Raw genomic sequence first — 16560 nt, forward strand, 5'->3', positions numbered from 1 at the left:
TTTCGTCTGCTCCCATTTCTGGTCTCCCAGGGAAGTGGTGGGGGGAAAGACACGAAGCACAGGAAAGGCTCTGAGACACACACCCCCATAAATACAAGGGGTCCTATTCGATCAAACAGTAGGCAGTAATTGAATCAGTTTGGGTGTGAAGGCTTTGAAAAGAGTGGCTAATGGAAATGCAGTTATTAGCAGAAAAGCTGCCGGCGAATCTGTGGGGAGAGAGAGACACCTGTTCCTTTTTCCTTCAAGCTGGTGGCTTCACTTTCCTTGAAAAACACACACTGCCCCGAGATTGCCCTCTTGAAATATCTCTTTTAACCGTCATGCTTTTTCCACGAGGCAATCAGTGCCACCAGGGACCAGGGGAGGAGGGCTAACCCCTCCCACCAGCATTCAGCGCATGCTCTGGCCGAGGCAGGCAGCCTTCTCAATGACCTTGTCCTCCACGCCTCCAGGCCAACGTCCAGTCTGCAGGTTCACCCCGATGGTTCTAAAGGTAGCTTTTACTTCCCTTCTGTATTTTTGCTACTCCACTTAACTGGAAAGCCCACCCCCTCCCTTCCAAGGCCAATCCCACTTCTCTTGCTAATGGTTGGATTCAACCATTTTCAGCTGTCTGTACCCATCGCTTGGCATGTAGGTATTGGTGTGCAATAGCTGTGTGTGTGTGCACACGCGCATGTTTTATCTGCCTCCATATATTTGTTACCTCTTGCCACTGAACTCTGAGTAACAAGCAAGCACATCATGTCCCTGGCGTACCGCATCGCTGCAGCAGAGGTTGGGGTCATGCTGCTGGGGGTCCCGGTTCTGCTGTCCGCTTTATTTTAACTTCACAAAACCCATCAGAGACTTCTGACACCCAGCGCAGGGAGATCATAACTTTGAGCTGTTTTAAGCCAGTAAATTGTGGTAATTTGTTACAGCAGCAATGGAAAACTGATACAACGCGTGTGTTTAATATGCGTTAGTTTCTGATTCTCGCCCCTGCTCTAGGGGAGAATCCCCTTCCTTGCCTCTTCCAGCTTCTAGAAGATCCCACATTCTTTTTCTTTGTTTCTTAAGATTTTATTTATTTATTTGACAGAGAGAGAGATCACAAGTAGGCAGAGAGGCAGGCAGAGAGAGGGGGAAGCAGGCTCGCCGCTGAGCAGAGAGCCAGATGTAGGGACCATGACCTGAGCAGAAGGCAGAGGCTTAACCCAGAAGGCAGAGCCTCCCAGGAGCCCTGCTCCCTGAATTCTTTGGCTTATGACCAGCTTCACTTCCACCTCTGCCTTCCTTGTCAACCTTCTCTTTCTGCCTCTGACCCTCCTGTCCCCTCTTCTAAGGACTTTTGTGATTACACTGGGCCTATCCAGGCTGCACAGGAAAATTTTCCCATCTCAAGATTCCTCACCTAATTACGACTACAAAGTCCCTTTTGCCATGTAAGGAAACTGTGGTACTGTGATTTATAATAAGAAATACAGGGGTGCCTCGGTGGCTCAGTGGGTTAAAGCCTCTGCCTTCGGCTCAGGTCATGATCCCAGGATCCTGAGATCGAGCCCCGCATCGGGGTGTCTGCTCCGCGGAGAGCCTGCTTCCTCCTCTCTCTCTTTCTGCCTACTTGTGATCTCTGTCTGTCAAATAAATAAATAAAATCTTTTTAAAAAAAGAAATACATTTTTTAAAAAAGAAAAAATACATTAGCGGTCTGCACAGATTTCCTAAAATCCTTGGAATTTCTTTTTTTTTTTTTTTAAGATTTTATTTATCTGACAGAGATCACAGGTAGGCAGAGAGGCAGGCAGAGAGAGAAGAGGAAGCAGGCTCCCCGCTGAGCAGAGAGCCCGATGCGGGGCTCTATCCCAGGACCCTGCAATCATGACCCAAGCCAAAGGCAGAGGTTTAACCGACTGAGCCACCCAGGCACCCCAGTCCTTGGAATTTCTTAATATGATAAGAGCGATAAATTCTCCTTGTTCCTAACAAACCGCATTCACCACATCTGAGTTTAGGTGAATGGATTGACTTATGGAAAGCACCTGGGGATGGGGCTGGTTGCCAGGAGAACCAACCCCATGATCAAAGGGCTGGAACTTTCCTTTTCATCCCACCTTTCCTGACCTGCAGAGCCAGGAGGCAGCTGCAGGTGGAATCCATTGCCAATGGTTGATGAGTCAATCAGTCCGGCCTTTGTAACGGAAGCCTCCATGAGAACCCAAAAGGACAGGATGCGGAAGCATCTGCGTTGGCGAGCTCCTGGGGCTTTGGGGACAGCTCTGTGCCCAAAAAGATGGAAGGAAAAAAAACAAAGGCATGGAAGCTCTAAGGCCTCTTTCCCAAACCTTGCCTCATGCCTCTCATCCATCGAACTGTTCCCGAGTTCCATCTTTTTCTAAGAAGCCAGCAATCTAGGAAGTGAAATGTTTCTGAGTTCTGTGAATCATTCCAGGAAATCAATCAAACTGGTGAAGGGGTCCTGGAAACTTCTGCAGCCAATCAGAACCACAGGCAACAACCGCCACTTCTAAGTATGGGCTGAAGTGGGGGAGGGGGGCAGTCTGGCCCTTCTGAGCCCTGAACTTGTGGGGTCTGACGCTGTATCCAGGTAGACAGTGTCGGAACTGGGTTGAATTGTAGGATACCCCGCTAATGTTGGAGGATTGCTTGGTGGTGTTGGAAGAAAGCACACGACTCCTAGTACCATCAGAGGCTCCGGGATTGTGAGAATGTGGATGTGTTTGGGGGCTGTTACTCAGCCTACCATTGGCTGCCCTCTGACCCTCCAGAGTCACATTCATTCTCCCCTCCCCCTGTGCAATTTATTTATTTATTTATTAAGATTTTATTTATTTATTTGACCGAGAGAGAAATCACAAGTAGGCAGAGAGAGATCGTGGGGAAGCAGGCTCCCCGCTGAGCAGAGAGCCCGATGCAGATCTCGATCCCAGGACCCTGAGATCATGATCCAAGCAGAAGGCAGAGGCTTAACCCACTGAGCCACCCCGGTGCGCCACCCCCCTCCCCTGTGCAATTTACAACCAGCTCAATTGATTTGCATTTACAAGGTGAACCCCTTCTCCACCAGAAATATAATGAAGACCTATTATGGGTTGAGCCCTTTTGTAGACACCGCGGGTCAACCAAGAGGACTCACATTCTGTTGGAAGGAGAGAGACAGTAAATTTTTTTATTAAGATTTTATTTATTTATTTGACAAAGAGAGAGAGAGACAGCGAGAGAGGGAACACGAGCAGGAGAAATGGGAGAGGGAGAAGCAGGCTTCCTGCAGAGCAGGAAACCCAGTGGGGGGCTCCATCCCAGGACCCTGGGGCCCTGACCTGAGCCACAGGCAGACACTTAAGAACTGAGCCACCCAGGCGCCCCAAGACAGTAATTATTTTTGAAGGAGTATGTCCTAATGATAGATGGTGATAAGAAATTTTGGAGAAAAACAGCGGAGTGACGGAGAGTTTACAGAAAGAAGGCGGTTGAGGAAGGTCTCATCACCCCCGTGACTGAGGTGGCCTAAGGGAGCAGGTTAAGCATGCTTGGGGGGGTAGGGGGGCTCTTTGGTCTGAAGAAATGTCTGTAGGATAGGGTGACACCCTCTCACATACCCTAGGAAAATCGGATAGAGGCCCTGCTATCATGAAGGGCATCATTTTACAGGAAGGGGTGTGTTTCCCGTGTTGCCGATGAAGCTTAACTCCGGGGTCTCCTTACTTAGAAAGATCCTTTCAGGGGCGCCTGGGTGGCTCAGTGGGTTAAAGCCTCTGCTTTCGGCTCAGGTCATGGTCTCAGGGTCCTGGGATTGAGCCCCGCATCGGGCTCTCTGCTCAGCAGGGAGCCTGCTTCCTCCTCTCTCTCTGCCTGCCTCTCTGCCTACTTGTGATCTCTGTCTGTCAAATAAATAAATAAAATCTTTAAAAAAAATTTAAAAAATAAATAAATAAAAGAAAGATCCTTTTAAGCTTCCTTCTTCTCTCATTCTACCCAAATGCACCCCTGTTCACTTATGAGTTCATCTGTATGCCTTTCTTTTCTGAAATAGGGCCTCCAGACAGTGTAAGCTTCAGGCCCCGCGGAACCCTGCCTGAGCCAGTGAGTGAACCCAATAATCACACCAGTGTGCGTACTATGACAATTTGGAAGTGTTTAATGAATGGAAGGGGACCCCTTGAGGGCACGCTCCCCCAATGTGTGTTTCTACGGACACAGAGCTTGAGTTAGACCATCTAAATGCTGAGTCAGGACCTGGAAAGCCAGCCCTCGAGGATAAAAGAGAACAGAATTAGCAAAGGCCCTCAGGAGGGACAGGGTCTGGGGAGATGGACCAGAAGAGAAAGAGTCTGTGTATTTATTGTGATGCCATTGAAGATGTCGTGGGAGTGGTCTCTCTAGTTAGGGCAGAGAGCTCTCTTGGGAGAGAGATCTTGAAACCCTCTAGCCAAAAATAACCAGACTGTATGCTGGTAACTGATAAAGATGGGTTTATTGCTTGCTGGAGCAGGGAGAGGGCACCCTGGGGGGGACCTGGGGTGTCAGGGGAGAGGGGCCAGAGGGAATTGGTCTAGGATTTAGACTTGTGTTAGGTAATTTTAAGCAGGAATTTTGGGTGTGGGGATCGGCTCTCTGTCCAATACAATTAGTCAGCAGTTTGGTAAGAGGGTACTACAAGATAAATTGTGAAATTTATAAATTTCCCTGTTGCCCAAACAGAAGGAGACTCATCCCCTTTTTCCCTTCTTAGAGCGTTTCCTGGAGAAACTATGTGCCTTTCCTCTGTGTCTTTGATATGTATGTAGATCTTTTGCTGTTTTTTCAATATGGTTAACTGTATGTAGCAGAAAGTTTACCCTTTAGCTATTTTTTTAAAAGATTTTATTTATTTATTTGACAGACAGAGATCACAAGTAGGCAGAGAGGCAGGCAGAGAGAGAGAGAGGAGGAAGCAGGCTCCCTGCTGAGCAGAGAGCCCAATGCGGGGCTCGATCCCAGGACCCTGGGATCATGACCTGAGCTGAAGGCAGAGGTTTAGCCCACTGAGCCACCCAGGCACCCCCCATTTAGCTATTTTTAAGTATACAATCCAGTGGTATAAAGGACAATGGTGGGGGCGCCTGGGTGGCTCAGTAAGTTGAGCCTCCAAATCATGGTTTCAGCTCAGGTCCTGATTTCAGAGTCATGAGACTGAGCCCTGCATGGGGTTCCATGCTCAGTGGGGAATCCGCTCGGCATTCTCTCCCTCTCCCTCTGCTCACCCCTGCTCCCATGCACTTTCTCTCTCTCTCTCTCTCTCTCAAAAAACAAAACAAAACAAAACAAAACAACCTTAAAAAAAATAAAGGACTATGGTGTAGAACTATCGCCAGGATCTACTTCTAGAACATCCAGAACATTTCAATCACCCTAAACAGAAACTCTATAACCATTAAGCAGTAACTCCCCATTGCCTCCTCCCTCTCAGCCCTCCCACTGATCTACTTTCCAATTCTATGAATTTACCTGTTCAAGATGTTTCGTGTAAGAGGGATCATACAATAGTTTCCTTTCGTGGCTCGGTTCTTTCACTTAGCATCACATTTTCTTTTCTTTTTTAAAATATGATTTTATTCATTTGAGAGAGAGAGCGAGAGAGGGAGCGTGAGCAGGGTGAGGGGCAGAGGGAGCTCGATGTGGGGCTCAATCCCAGGACCTGAGACAAAGGCAGGTGCTTCACTGACTGAGCCACCCAGACTTCCCTGCAAATCTTTTTTTAAGCGCCCATCAAGCCTCTTGCCAGTAGTACAACCCAGGAATGTTTTCCTTAGAGGCCTGAGAAACATCTCTTTGAAATGTAAATACCAAGGAAGCTCATGTCCTTAACTCCCTGGGGCAGTGGAGGGTTTAGCCTAAGCAACGCATTCCAAGCTGGTTGAGATGAGAAGTTTTATTATTTCCTTGAGACAAAGGCAATTAGCTAGCACAATGTGTACCGCAGTTACCAAGTGAGTTTAGGATGAACTAGGAAAGACGCGATCAGGTCCTTCCACATGAGGATAAGTTAGCATTAATCTCGAGAGCATGTGTGGGATGCAGTCAGTATTTGGCTGTATATGAAAAGGGGGGATTTCTCTCGTCTTTGTAATCTTGTTAGCAGATTTCCTGTGCTGTGCCTCAAATCTAGTTTAATGCTTCACCAATAAAACTATTCTTTTCTAGAATTGTGGAGAGGTTTTTCTGGGTTTTTAGGAGGTTTTAATTTTTTCTCCCTGACGACATCTTGGTCATCTTTGATCAGAAATGGGAAAAAGTAGGGGCGCCTGGGTGGCTCAGTTGGTTAAGCATCCGACTCTTGATCTCAGCTCAGGTCTTGATCTCAGGGTGGTGGGATCGAGCCCCGCATTGGGCTCTGCACTTGGCTGTGAAGCATACTTAAATAAATAAATAAATAAAAGCAATAGGAAGAAGGAGGGTCTGGGTGGCATTGATGAGGAAACAGTAGTTGTCCATGAGAACAGCTTTCCAATCACCTGTGCAAATCTGGGGTCTGCCTTCCACCTAAGGGGCTGAAAACTTTGGTTACCAAAGTCTGAGTGTTATTGGGGCTGATTTCACATTCTCTGAGCCAGGGAGAAAGCCCAGGGAACATTCAGGAGCCATGCCGGGGACATGGATGGGGACCGTGGCTAAGGAAACAGAAAGAGACAGATTGATAACAATTAGGAGTGATCTTTTAGAGAAGAAGATTGCTTCCGTATTCCAAAAGCAAACAAAAACAAAAAAAGAAGCAAAAAAGTTTTCTCAAAGAAACAGGCAGAGAGAACACAACCTCTGTTTGGGCATTTGAGTATGGAGAGGGCTTCTCAGCACACTTAAGATCCCAACTCCTTTTTCAAGCACTGTAGGATCTGACCGAGGTAAGTACACTCAGTGTTTGAGAGCATGGAATCTGGAACCACAGCCCCATTCCAATTCAGAGCTGCCCAGCAAAGACCTTCCCCGTTCCTGGTCCACAAAATCAAAAGCATAAAAACAAGGTTGTTTTATGCTGTTGGGTGTTGGGGTTTATTTGTTATGAGGCCCAAAGTAACTGACAAATAAACACTGTTTCATTTAATAGGAAGATCTGTTGTTATCCCCGTTTTATAGAGGAGGAAAGCAAGGCGTGGAGAAATTAACCTCTATTGGGCATTCAGATGTAGATGGTGAGGGAGAAGGAGGCGCCAAGGAAAGTCACACTAGTTCTAGTTTTGCAGAAATGGATGGATGGCCAGCCGTTCCTAAGGCAGGAGCCACTGGGAGAGGACAAGTGAAGTTTCTGGAGGTTGTGTGTTTTCTCCTGGACACAGTGAGTTTTAGGGACCCAAAGGGGATGTCAGGTGAGCAGGTAGGATAGCACGTCTAGATCTCAGAGGAGTGAACTGGGCTACAGAGAGAGTGTGAACATTCGAAGTAGGTTTGGATCATCACTCAAGGTGTGGACAGGGTGAGAGAGTGAAAGGAGGGGGCTGGGACTGAGGTCCCAAGGCACCCCTCTTCCTCCCATCCCCCCAACAGCAGCCACCCAGAGGGAGAACCAGGAGAAGGTGAGGACCCCGCATTTCCCGAAGAGGCTTGGTGAACACTGTCCACCTCTGCCACTGGATTTTCAGGAGGGAAGGCCCAGATTCTGTCCCAGATTTGCCACACTCCAGACGCTGCTCTAAACCTCTCTATTTTCATGACTGTGATAGCAGCAACAGATGCAGCGTTCCTACCCCCAGACTCCTACGTTGAAGCTCTAACCCCTTAAGACCTCAGAGTATGACTGTATCTTTGGGGCACCTGGCTGGCTTGGTAGATAGAGCACACGACTCTTGATCTCAGGGTTGTGAGTTCAAGCCCCATGTTGTGTGTAGAGATGACTTTAAAATAATAATAATAAAACCACTTAAATTAATAAAGAGAGGGTCTTTAAAGTCATCAGGGTGGCCCTGTAATCTAAGAGGACTGGTGTCCTTCTAAGAGGAGATGCGGACACAGGGAGGGCCATGTGGGGAAGGTGGCCATCTACAAGCCATGGAGACCAGCCTCAGAAGACCCTAACCCTGCCTGCACCCGATCTCAAGCTTCTAGCCTCTAGAACTGTGGAGAGATAAATTTCTGTCAAGCCAATCTGGGCTGCTTTGTTATGGTGTGCTAGCAGACTAATGCAAGCTGCAATGCCCTTTTGAACAAATTTATGGAGCTGAAATTCACACAACATCCAATTAAATGTTTTAGTTCTTTTTTTAAAAAAATATTTTATTGTGATCTCTCTCTCTCTGTCATTAAATAAATAAAATCTTTTAAAAATATATTTTATTTATTTATTTGACAGACAGAGATCACAGGCAGGCAGAAAGGCAGCAGAGGGAGGGGGAAGCAGGCTCCCCACTGAGCAGAGAACCCGATGTGGGGCTGGATCCCAGGACCCTGGGATCACAACCTGAGGCAGAGGCTTTAACTGTTCACTGAGCCACCCAGGTGCCCTGGTTCATTTTTTTTTTTTTTTAAGTGAGCTCTATGCCCAATACAAGGCTCAAACCCACAACCCAGAGATCAAGAGTCCCACACTCTTCTGACTAAGCCTGCCAGGTGCTCCTAAAATTAAACATTTAAAAATGAACGATTCAGGGGCGCCTGGGTGGCTCAGTGGGTTAAGCCGCTGCCTTCGGCTCAGGTCATGATCTCAGAGTCCTGGGATCGAGTCCCGCATCGGGCTCTCTGCTCGGCGGCGGAGAGCCTGCTTCCCTCTCTCTCTCTCTCTGCCTGCCTCTCCATCTACTTGTGATTTCTCTCTGTCAAATAAATAAATAAAATCTTAAAAAAAAAATGAACGATTCAGTGGCATTTAGTACATTCACAATGTTGTGCAACCACCTCCTCCATCTAGTTCCAAAAATATTGCCATCTCTCCAAAATAAAACCTGTACCCATGAAGCAGTATCTCCCGATTCCCCCATGACACCTTTTTACCCAGCACTTTCCCTGTGTCAGGCCTCTGTGCTATGCACTTTACGTCAATGTACTCACTGAATTCTCATGACCATCCCAGGAGGCCAGCATTCTTCTTAATATCCCCATTTTACAGATGAGAGGCTTTCCCTCAGAAAGTCTGACCTGCTCTAGCTAAATAGCTGGTTGGACAATTGCAAATAACAGGTAATTAATTATTGAGAATCTGCTATGTAGGGGGCCTGAGCCAAATCACGGGACACCCACCCGTGAATCAAATACAGTCCTGATGCTAAAGTTGCTTTTGATCTAGCAGGAAAGACGAAGGTGGAACAGTTAAATGTTAATTCAGTAAGTAATGACAAGACTGAAAAGTGCTGGGAAGGAATCCTATCTGGGGCAGCGGGGCTGCGCTGAGGGAAAGGAGGTCATCGGGAGAGGTTAAACCAAGCCCTGGAGGAAGAGGAGAAGTAGCTAGGAGGAGGTCATTTTAGCACAAAATATATTCCAGGCATACATGTGAAGGCCAGAAGAGGAAGGAAAGAGACCAGGCTGGCTGGGGTGTGACTAGTGAAGGAAAGAATGACTTCAAATAGATAAGGAGAGGTAAACTGGGGACTATCCCTTTGCAACAATGTAAGGAATTTCAGATTCATTTCTTTTTTTTTTTTTTTAAGATTTTATTTATTTATTTGACAGACAGAGATCACAAGTAGGCAGAGAGGCAGGCAGAGAGAGAGAGGAGGAAGCAGGCTCCCTGCTGAGCAGAGAGCCCAACATGGGGCTTGATCCCAGCCGGGATCATGACCTGAGCCGAAGCAGAGGCTTTAAACCACTGAACCACCCAGGTGCCCCAGGAATTTCAGATTCATTTCTGAGGGCAGTAAGTGAGCCTCCCTGTACTGACAGCAGACCCTGACCCCAACTGGACTTTGAGCTCCCGTGGGCAAGGGCACCATCTTACTCACATCTGTATCCCCAAAGCACACAACACAGGGCTCCGGTTAAAAATATTTACTTCATATTTATTAATAATAAACATATATGTATTATATACATTGTATATTATAAATATTTAATAATAACAATTATAATGATAATTATGTTTAATGATTTTGTATATTTAATAAATATTATTATAATAATAGAATCGCTGCTGATCCATCCTGCATGCTTCTAATAATAATAATTAGTAGTAGTAGTAGTATTGGTGCAGGCACTGAATTACCTGGATGGTAATTCCTGCTTTAAGGGTTCAAAGCCAGGCTCTATCATTTTCTGTATCTGTGACTCTGAACCAGAGACTTCCACCTTTATGAGCCTTGGTTTCCTTATTCGTAGAATAGGTTTAATTACAGAATCCAACAGAGAGGGTTCTACTAGAGGAGAAAGAAATGAAAAACGCTTGGCGCAGCACCCACTCAAGAATATTAAATTACTGGTTATTACAGCATACTGGTTTAGAGCACAGTCAAGCAGAACTCAAGTGGCTCTGAATTAACATCATCTAGTACACGGGATTCTGAGCAAGGCCCTTTAGCTCCCTGAGCCTCAGTTTCCCCATGTGTAACTCGGGGAGGTAAGAATTGTTGGGGTTATTGGGAAGGACCGCTGAGCTCATGCACAGGAAGCGCTCCGGACACACAAGATGGAAGTTGCTATGACCCCCTCAACCCCCCACCCGTCCCCTCCACACCCCGGTTCGCCGCTGCGGGACCCACCGCGCAGTTGACAAGATAGGGTTTCCCTCCGCGGGCTATAACCCGCAGCCCGCAGCCCGCAGCCCACAGCCAGCAGCTCTGGTCGAGAGGGTGTGGCCACGGGCGTGGGCGGAGCGATCCGTATGCCCGCCCCTCGAGGCGGGTGGGCGGGGCGAAAGGGGCGCCCTGGCGCGCGCGCGCGCGACGGGCCCAGGTACGCGGACAAGATGGCGGCAGCAGTGGTCGACAGCGCTATGGAGGTGGTGCCGGCGCTGGCGGAGGAGGCCGCGCCGGAGGCGGCGGGCCTCAGCTGCCTAGTCAACCTGCCCGGCGAGGTGCTGGAGTACATCCTGTGCAGCGGTTCGCTGACGGCCGCCGACATCGGCCGCGTCTCCAGCACCTGCCGGCGGCTGCGCGAGCTGTGCCAGAGTAGCGGGAAGGTGTGGAAGGAGCAGTTCCGGGTGAGGTGAGCCCGCCGCCCCGCCACCCCGCCGCCCGCGCCCCCGCCCCGCGCCCCCGGGGTCCGGGCCTGGCCGGCCAGCGCCGCCGCCTCCCAGCCCGCGCGCGGACCCCCTTCCCGGAGGCCACCCCCGGACCCCTGCCCGCGGACCGACAGACAAAGGCCTCCAGGCCGCCGGCTCCCCGGGCCCCTGAGGTCCACGCCGCGCGGACCCGCCGCTGCCCAAATTCGCATCGGGAAGCGCCCGGCAGCCGGGGCCCGCCATAGAGGGTGACGACGATTAGGATCGCCGCGGATCCATCCTGCGCGCTTCTTTGTGCCCGACTCCGAGCTAAAATGTTTACATGGATCTGGCGATGCCGTGATCCTAACAGCCCTTGGAGGAAGCGGACGCGGCATTCCCGGGTTGCGGACCGAGAGCACAGATTTCGGTGTGGGGACCCTGGATAAATCTGGCCGTGGCACACTTGCCTTATGACCTTGGTGGGGAGGTTAGCGACTTCCCTTTTCTTTTGAGCCTCATTCATGGACTTTCTACGGTGATCATCAGACCTACCTTTCACTGTGGTTATTAAATGAGATGATGTGTAAGGAGCATTTACGCAGGGCCTGGCCCTTGGGAGGCGCGCGATCAGTGTTAGCAGCCCTTGTGGTCCCTGTTATTGTTGTTGCAGCTGTCCCCATTTTACTGATGGGGAGTGAAGACAGAGCCATTCCTACTGCTACGCCAAGGTCACGCAGCGAGCTGCGTGCCGGGTGGAGATTTGAACTAGGGCCACCGCCGGGGCCGCTGGTGCCACTAAACCATAGTGCTTGCCCTGTTTCTCAAGGCTGCCTTTGATTCCTGTGTCTGCCTTTGAGTCTCTGTTAAGCTGAGAGGGTTTTTCTCTCCTTGTAGGTGGCCTTCCCTTATGAAACACTACAGCCCCACCGACTACGTCAATTGGTTGGAGGAGTATAAAGTTCGGCAAAAAGCTGGTTTAGAAGCCCGGAAGATTGTAGCCTCATTCTCAAAGAGGTTCTTTTCAGAGCACGTAAGGATCCGTTGATGTAGCTCCCCGCTTTTGCCTGCTAGTGGAGTCTGGGTCTGGGTCTGGGTCTGTAGGCATTAGCTCATCTAGCTCTTTCTGATACTCCTTTTTCAGTTCTCTCACAATCCCTGACTCACTTAGATGGCCGCAAGAGTCATTGTGTCCTTTTCCTCCCGTCCAACAACACGAAACCATTTGTCCCTGCCAGCTTTACTTTTCTAAAGCCAGAGAGAGAATGGGGAGTGGAGAGGGAGGGAGGGACCTGCCGCACAATGTAGAGGGAATCCAGATCAGCATTATTTCTCCTCCAGGAGGTTAAACGTATTTTTCACAGCCTCTGCTTGAGTTAGGAGATCACCGGCGATCGAACACTACAGATTTTTTGCCCAGTTGTTTTCCCAGAAGGGTTGACGAAATTCATACGGTTTTTCTTCTCTGGCTTTGCAGGTTCTAACTAACCAGTAGTGAATAGCATTGTTTCTTAAGTTAACAAGAGGATTAGAAGCTATCTGCAAATCAGAATTATTACTCCCTCAGTTAAATGATCTTGCATTCATTGTCCATGAAAAGTTTTTTGTTTTATGTTTTTTTATTATTGCTGAAATGCATGTTTTTTTTGTAGTTATTTTTGTTTTCCCACAAAGTGTTTCAGAAGTTTATTAGGTTAAGATTCTTAACTTTTCGTAATTCTGGGGCATAGTTCACGTTACTATTTTAAATTTATTTATTTATTTTTAAAAAGATTTTATTTATTTATTTGACAGAACCAGAGGGCACAAGCAGATCGTGAATGGCAGAGAGAGAGGGAGAAGCAGGCTCCCCACTGAGCAGGGAGCCTGATGTGGGGCTCTATTCCAGGACCTTGGGATCATGACCTGAGCCAAAGGCAGAGGGCTTAACAGTCTTGAGCCACCCAGGCACCCCATACCTTTATTTCTGATTGAGGACCTAGAAGTAAAGCCAGTCTGATTTATTTATTTTTGGGGGCTTGGGGTTTTTTTGTTTGTTGTTTTAAGTAAACTGTATGCCCAGTGTGGAGTTTGAACTCAGGACTCTGAGGTCAAGAGTCACATGCTCTACTGAGTGAGCCAGTCAGTCAGGTACCCCTGATTTATTTTTCTACCCTGGTTTACTGAAGATTAATTCCTCTTTTCTTACTCTCTTCCTTTCTTTTTTAAGATTTTATTTTTAAGTAGTTTTTGCACTCAGTGTTTGTTGATACTAAGGTGGACAGAATTGATGTTCTATTCTGGATAAGCCTTGCCCTGGCTAGAAGCATTCATATCACATTTTAAAACTGATACAAAATGTCTGTACACACATATTTGGGTGCTAGATGTTTTTGACGCACTTGGTTGTGACCTACTAGTTTGCATCCTCTAATTCTAGTCCAGCTGGTTTTGTGTGCATTTTTAACAGCCTGTGTATTTGTGTAATAATGATGAATTATTGTGTTTTTTTCCTTAGCTCCCTCTTTCCGTGTATGACTGCCTAATTAGAAATATGTCAAGGACTTTGAACATAGCAGGAATAGACTTAAGATTGATCTGTGGGCGGATGATTACTTTGGCTCAGGACCCTTAAATTCTTGCGTGCACACAGGTTTATATGAAATTTCCTGCCTACTTTCAAACAAAATGGGAGAAGTAATAGAATTTTAAAGCTCACTGGTACCACCACCTTAATTTACCTCGCAGAAAACAGGCCCAGTGGGTTAAGTGAATTGCCCAAGGTACTAGGCTTCTCTCTGGCCCTTTGCTCCAGCTTGAGTACAACATAAATTGCATGAAATCACTGTTGTAAATTATGATATTTTGTATTTCTAATCCTTGTTTCAGAGCTGGCTTTTCTCACATTAGTACTCTGAGTAATTTCAGAAATTCCAGACCATGAAAATATAATTAATTTACAACTGGCAGTAAGAGCTGAACAAATTATTGTTACTCCCCATGTTACTTTCCACCCATGGTGGGTGGTGCAGGCTAGTGTAGGACAGCTGTTACTGCTTCCACGCACTTGAGCATCTCTGTTTGCAACTCAGAATTGTGTGTGAGAGTGACAGATTATTCATTGCCTGTTATTGAGGCCTGTTTGTATGTGTCTCCTTCATAGGTCCCTTGTAACGGTTTTAGTGACATTGAGAATCTTGAGGGACCCGAGATATTTTTTGAGGATGAATTGGTGTGCATCCTAAATATGGAAGGAAGGTAAGTCATGGTTTTAGCAGGGATTGTTTTTTGTTTGTTCATTCTAATAATGCCCAGAATTAACTGCTGTAATTTATATGTGGCTGAACCCTGGGATATGTTTTCCAAATATTTCATGTCTTGCTATAGTTATATTTTTTTAAAAAGTTCTGTATAAATAATGTTAATACACTGAGACAATTGATGTTTAAAGAAACCTTACAAAAATCCTTTTGGAAGGAAAAGAGAATTCGTGTTTATTCCTGCTATGGGGTAAATACTGTGCTCGGCACTCATATCTATTATGTCATTTAGTAATATAAACTACCCTTCCTTTATGATCTCTCCACCTCCCATCACCAAATTTGTCTGTTACGGATTTTTTAAAATTAATTAGGCATGTTTTAATTTAATGGAGGATTTTTTTTTTTATGATTTCTGAATTTCATTAAGAAATAATCTTACTTTGGCCATGAACATTGTTGGCATCTGATTGAACCTCTCTCTCTTCTGATCAAGAAGAATCCACCATCTTTTGTTTGTTGTTTAAAATTTTTTATGTCTCATATTTTCTGCTGCGAAGGTTATTTTCCAATTTATCTAAAAGATGACCTGGCTTCCAGTTTGACATACCTATGAAAAAGATTTTCTGCTCTGAAAGTTCTGGAAACTATTAGTGATAGAAGATAAGAAGGCTAGCTTAGCATCTCCCTTAGAGCTTACTGTGCAGTATCTCACAAACAAGTTGTAGGATATTTTCCTTGTTCTTTTTAAAGGGGTTTAAGAGAGAGAGCTATCTATCAGTGGAACAACTGTAGGGGAGAGGTAAGATGTGCCACTATTCTAGGCCTTGGATGAGTTCAGATGCAGAGGTCATTTTTCCGTTTCTATTTTGGTTTATCTATAAATGAATTGGAGTATGATCTAATAGTCAGTATTGTGCAGCCTTAAAAATAAAAGCTGACCTGTCTTTTTTACATATATATGAGTATACTTTCAAATACATAAACGTAGTGTCAAATATATTAAGTTTATTGGTTGTTTTAGTTTTGATTTGATGTTGAGTGCAGACTTTGTTTTTTCTTGCTTACGTTGTTTCTCTCTTCCTCCCCACTCCCTGCATTTGCATTGGCTTTCCCTGTCCCACCCCTGTAGTTACTGAGGACAGCTTAGCCTATGTTCTGACGTGCTCATACACATCAGTATATATGGGAATGGAGGGAGATGATTTATTTCACAGAATTGTGATCATAAAATAGGTGCTTTTCTGTATCGTTTTTTTTTTAAATTCAGCATTACCTTGTGGAAACCTAATCAACTGATAAAACGTCAAATTCACTTTATTAATGGCTATATACTATTTTACAGTACACACTGTAACTTATTTAACTATCCTACTGTTGATGACCAACCACTTTCTTCTCCATCTTATGTTATTGTGGAGGATATTGGGTTTTGTGGTCTAATTTCTAAGTAATAGGCTCCTGGGAATGAATGTCCAAGGTCAGACTATAGAATGTTATGAAAATCATAAAAGATAGCATGCCCTTGACTGGGGAGACATACCGTTACAAAAATGTCAGTTCTTCTAAAATTAACACATAACCCTGGTGCCATTCCAATTAGGATCCAAAAAGAGTTTTTTTGTTTTAATTGGATGATATGCTGAGAAGAATAAATTCACTAGACAAGTCGGAAAAAAATTTTTTAAATAATCACATTGTAAATTTTGCATCACTAGGTAATAGGACATAGATGAAGCTCGCTATAACCAAAACAGTGTTTAATTAGAAGTTGAGAGCTACATCAGTGACAAAGAAGAATTCAAAAACGTGTTCCAGCATAGAACATAATTTAATATATTTAAAGGCAGAGGGGAAAAGGTGCCATATTTAGTGATTGTTATTGGAAGTAACTGAATATTCATCTAGAAGAAAGTAAAACTGCTATCATATACAAAAATTAAGTTCCAGAAGATTAAATAACTTAAATTTAAAAATTATCACCATGAAAATCCCTCAATAAAATAGCAAACTTTGTGTCTAATCTAGGGAGACCTACTTAACTAAGACCAATGATACAGAAACAATACAAGAATATAGACAGGGTTTTTTGTTTTTTTCTTAAGATTTAAAATTTTTTTTGACAGAGACACAGCAAGAGAGGGAACACAAGAAGGGGGAGTGGGAGAGGAAGAACAGGCTTCCTGTAGAGCAGAGAGCCTGATGCAGGGCTCG

The 16560-nt window shown here is 45.8% G+C and overlaps 1 protein-coding gene across 2 annotated transcripts in view; it reads left to right on the forward strand.

Moving 5' to 3' along the window:
* Positions 1-10800: 10800 nt before the first annotated feature.
* FBXO21 (F-box protein 21) overlaps positions 10801-16560 on the forward strand; it is a 52518-nt gene continuing 46758 nt past the window's right edge. The window contains exons 1-3 of one of the 2 annotated variants that reach the window (XM_082698988.1): positions 10801-11112; positions 12005-12140; positions 14250-14344. In XM_082698988.1, the coding sequence (XP_082555114.1) occupies positions 10874-11112; positions 12005-12140; positions 14250-14344 (470 nt within the window). In that variant the 5' untranslated portion in view covers positions 10801-10873. The remainder of the gene's footprint in view (positions 11113-12004; positions 12141-14249; positions 14345-16560) is intronic. The other variant, XM_082698987.1, reaches the window with a different exon arrangement.

The sequence above is a fragment of the Mustela nivalis genome (genome assembly GCF_964662115.1).
Source record: "Mustela nivalis genome assembly, chromosome: 14".
NCBI lineage: Eukaryota > Metazoa > Chordata > Mammalia > Carnivora > Mustelidae > Mustela > Mustela nivalis.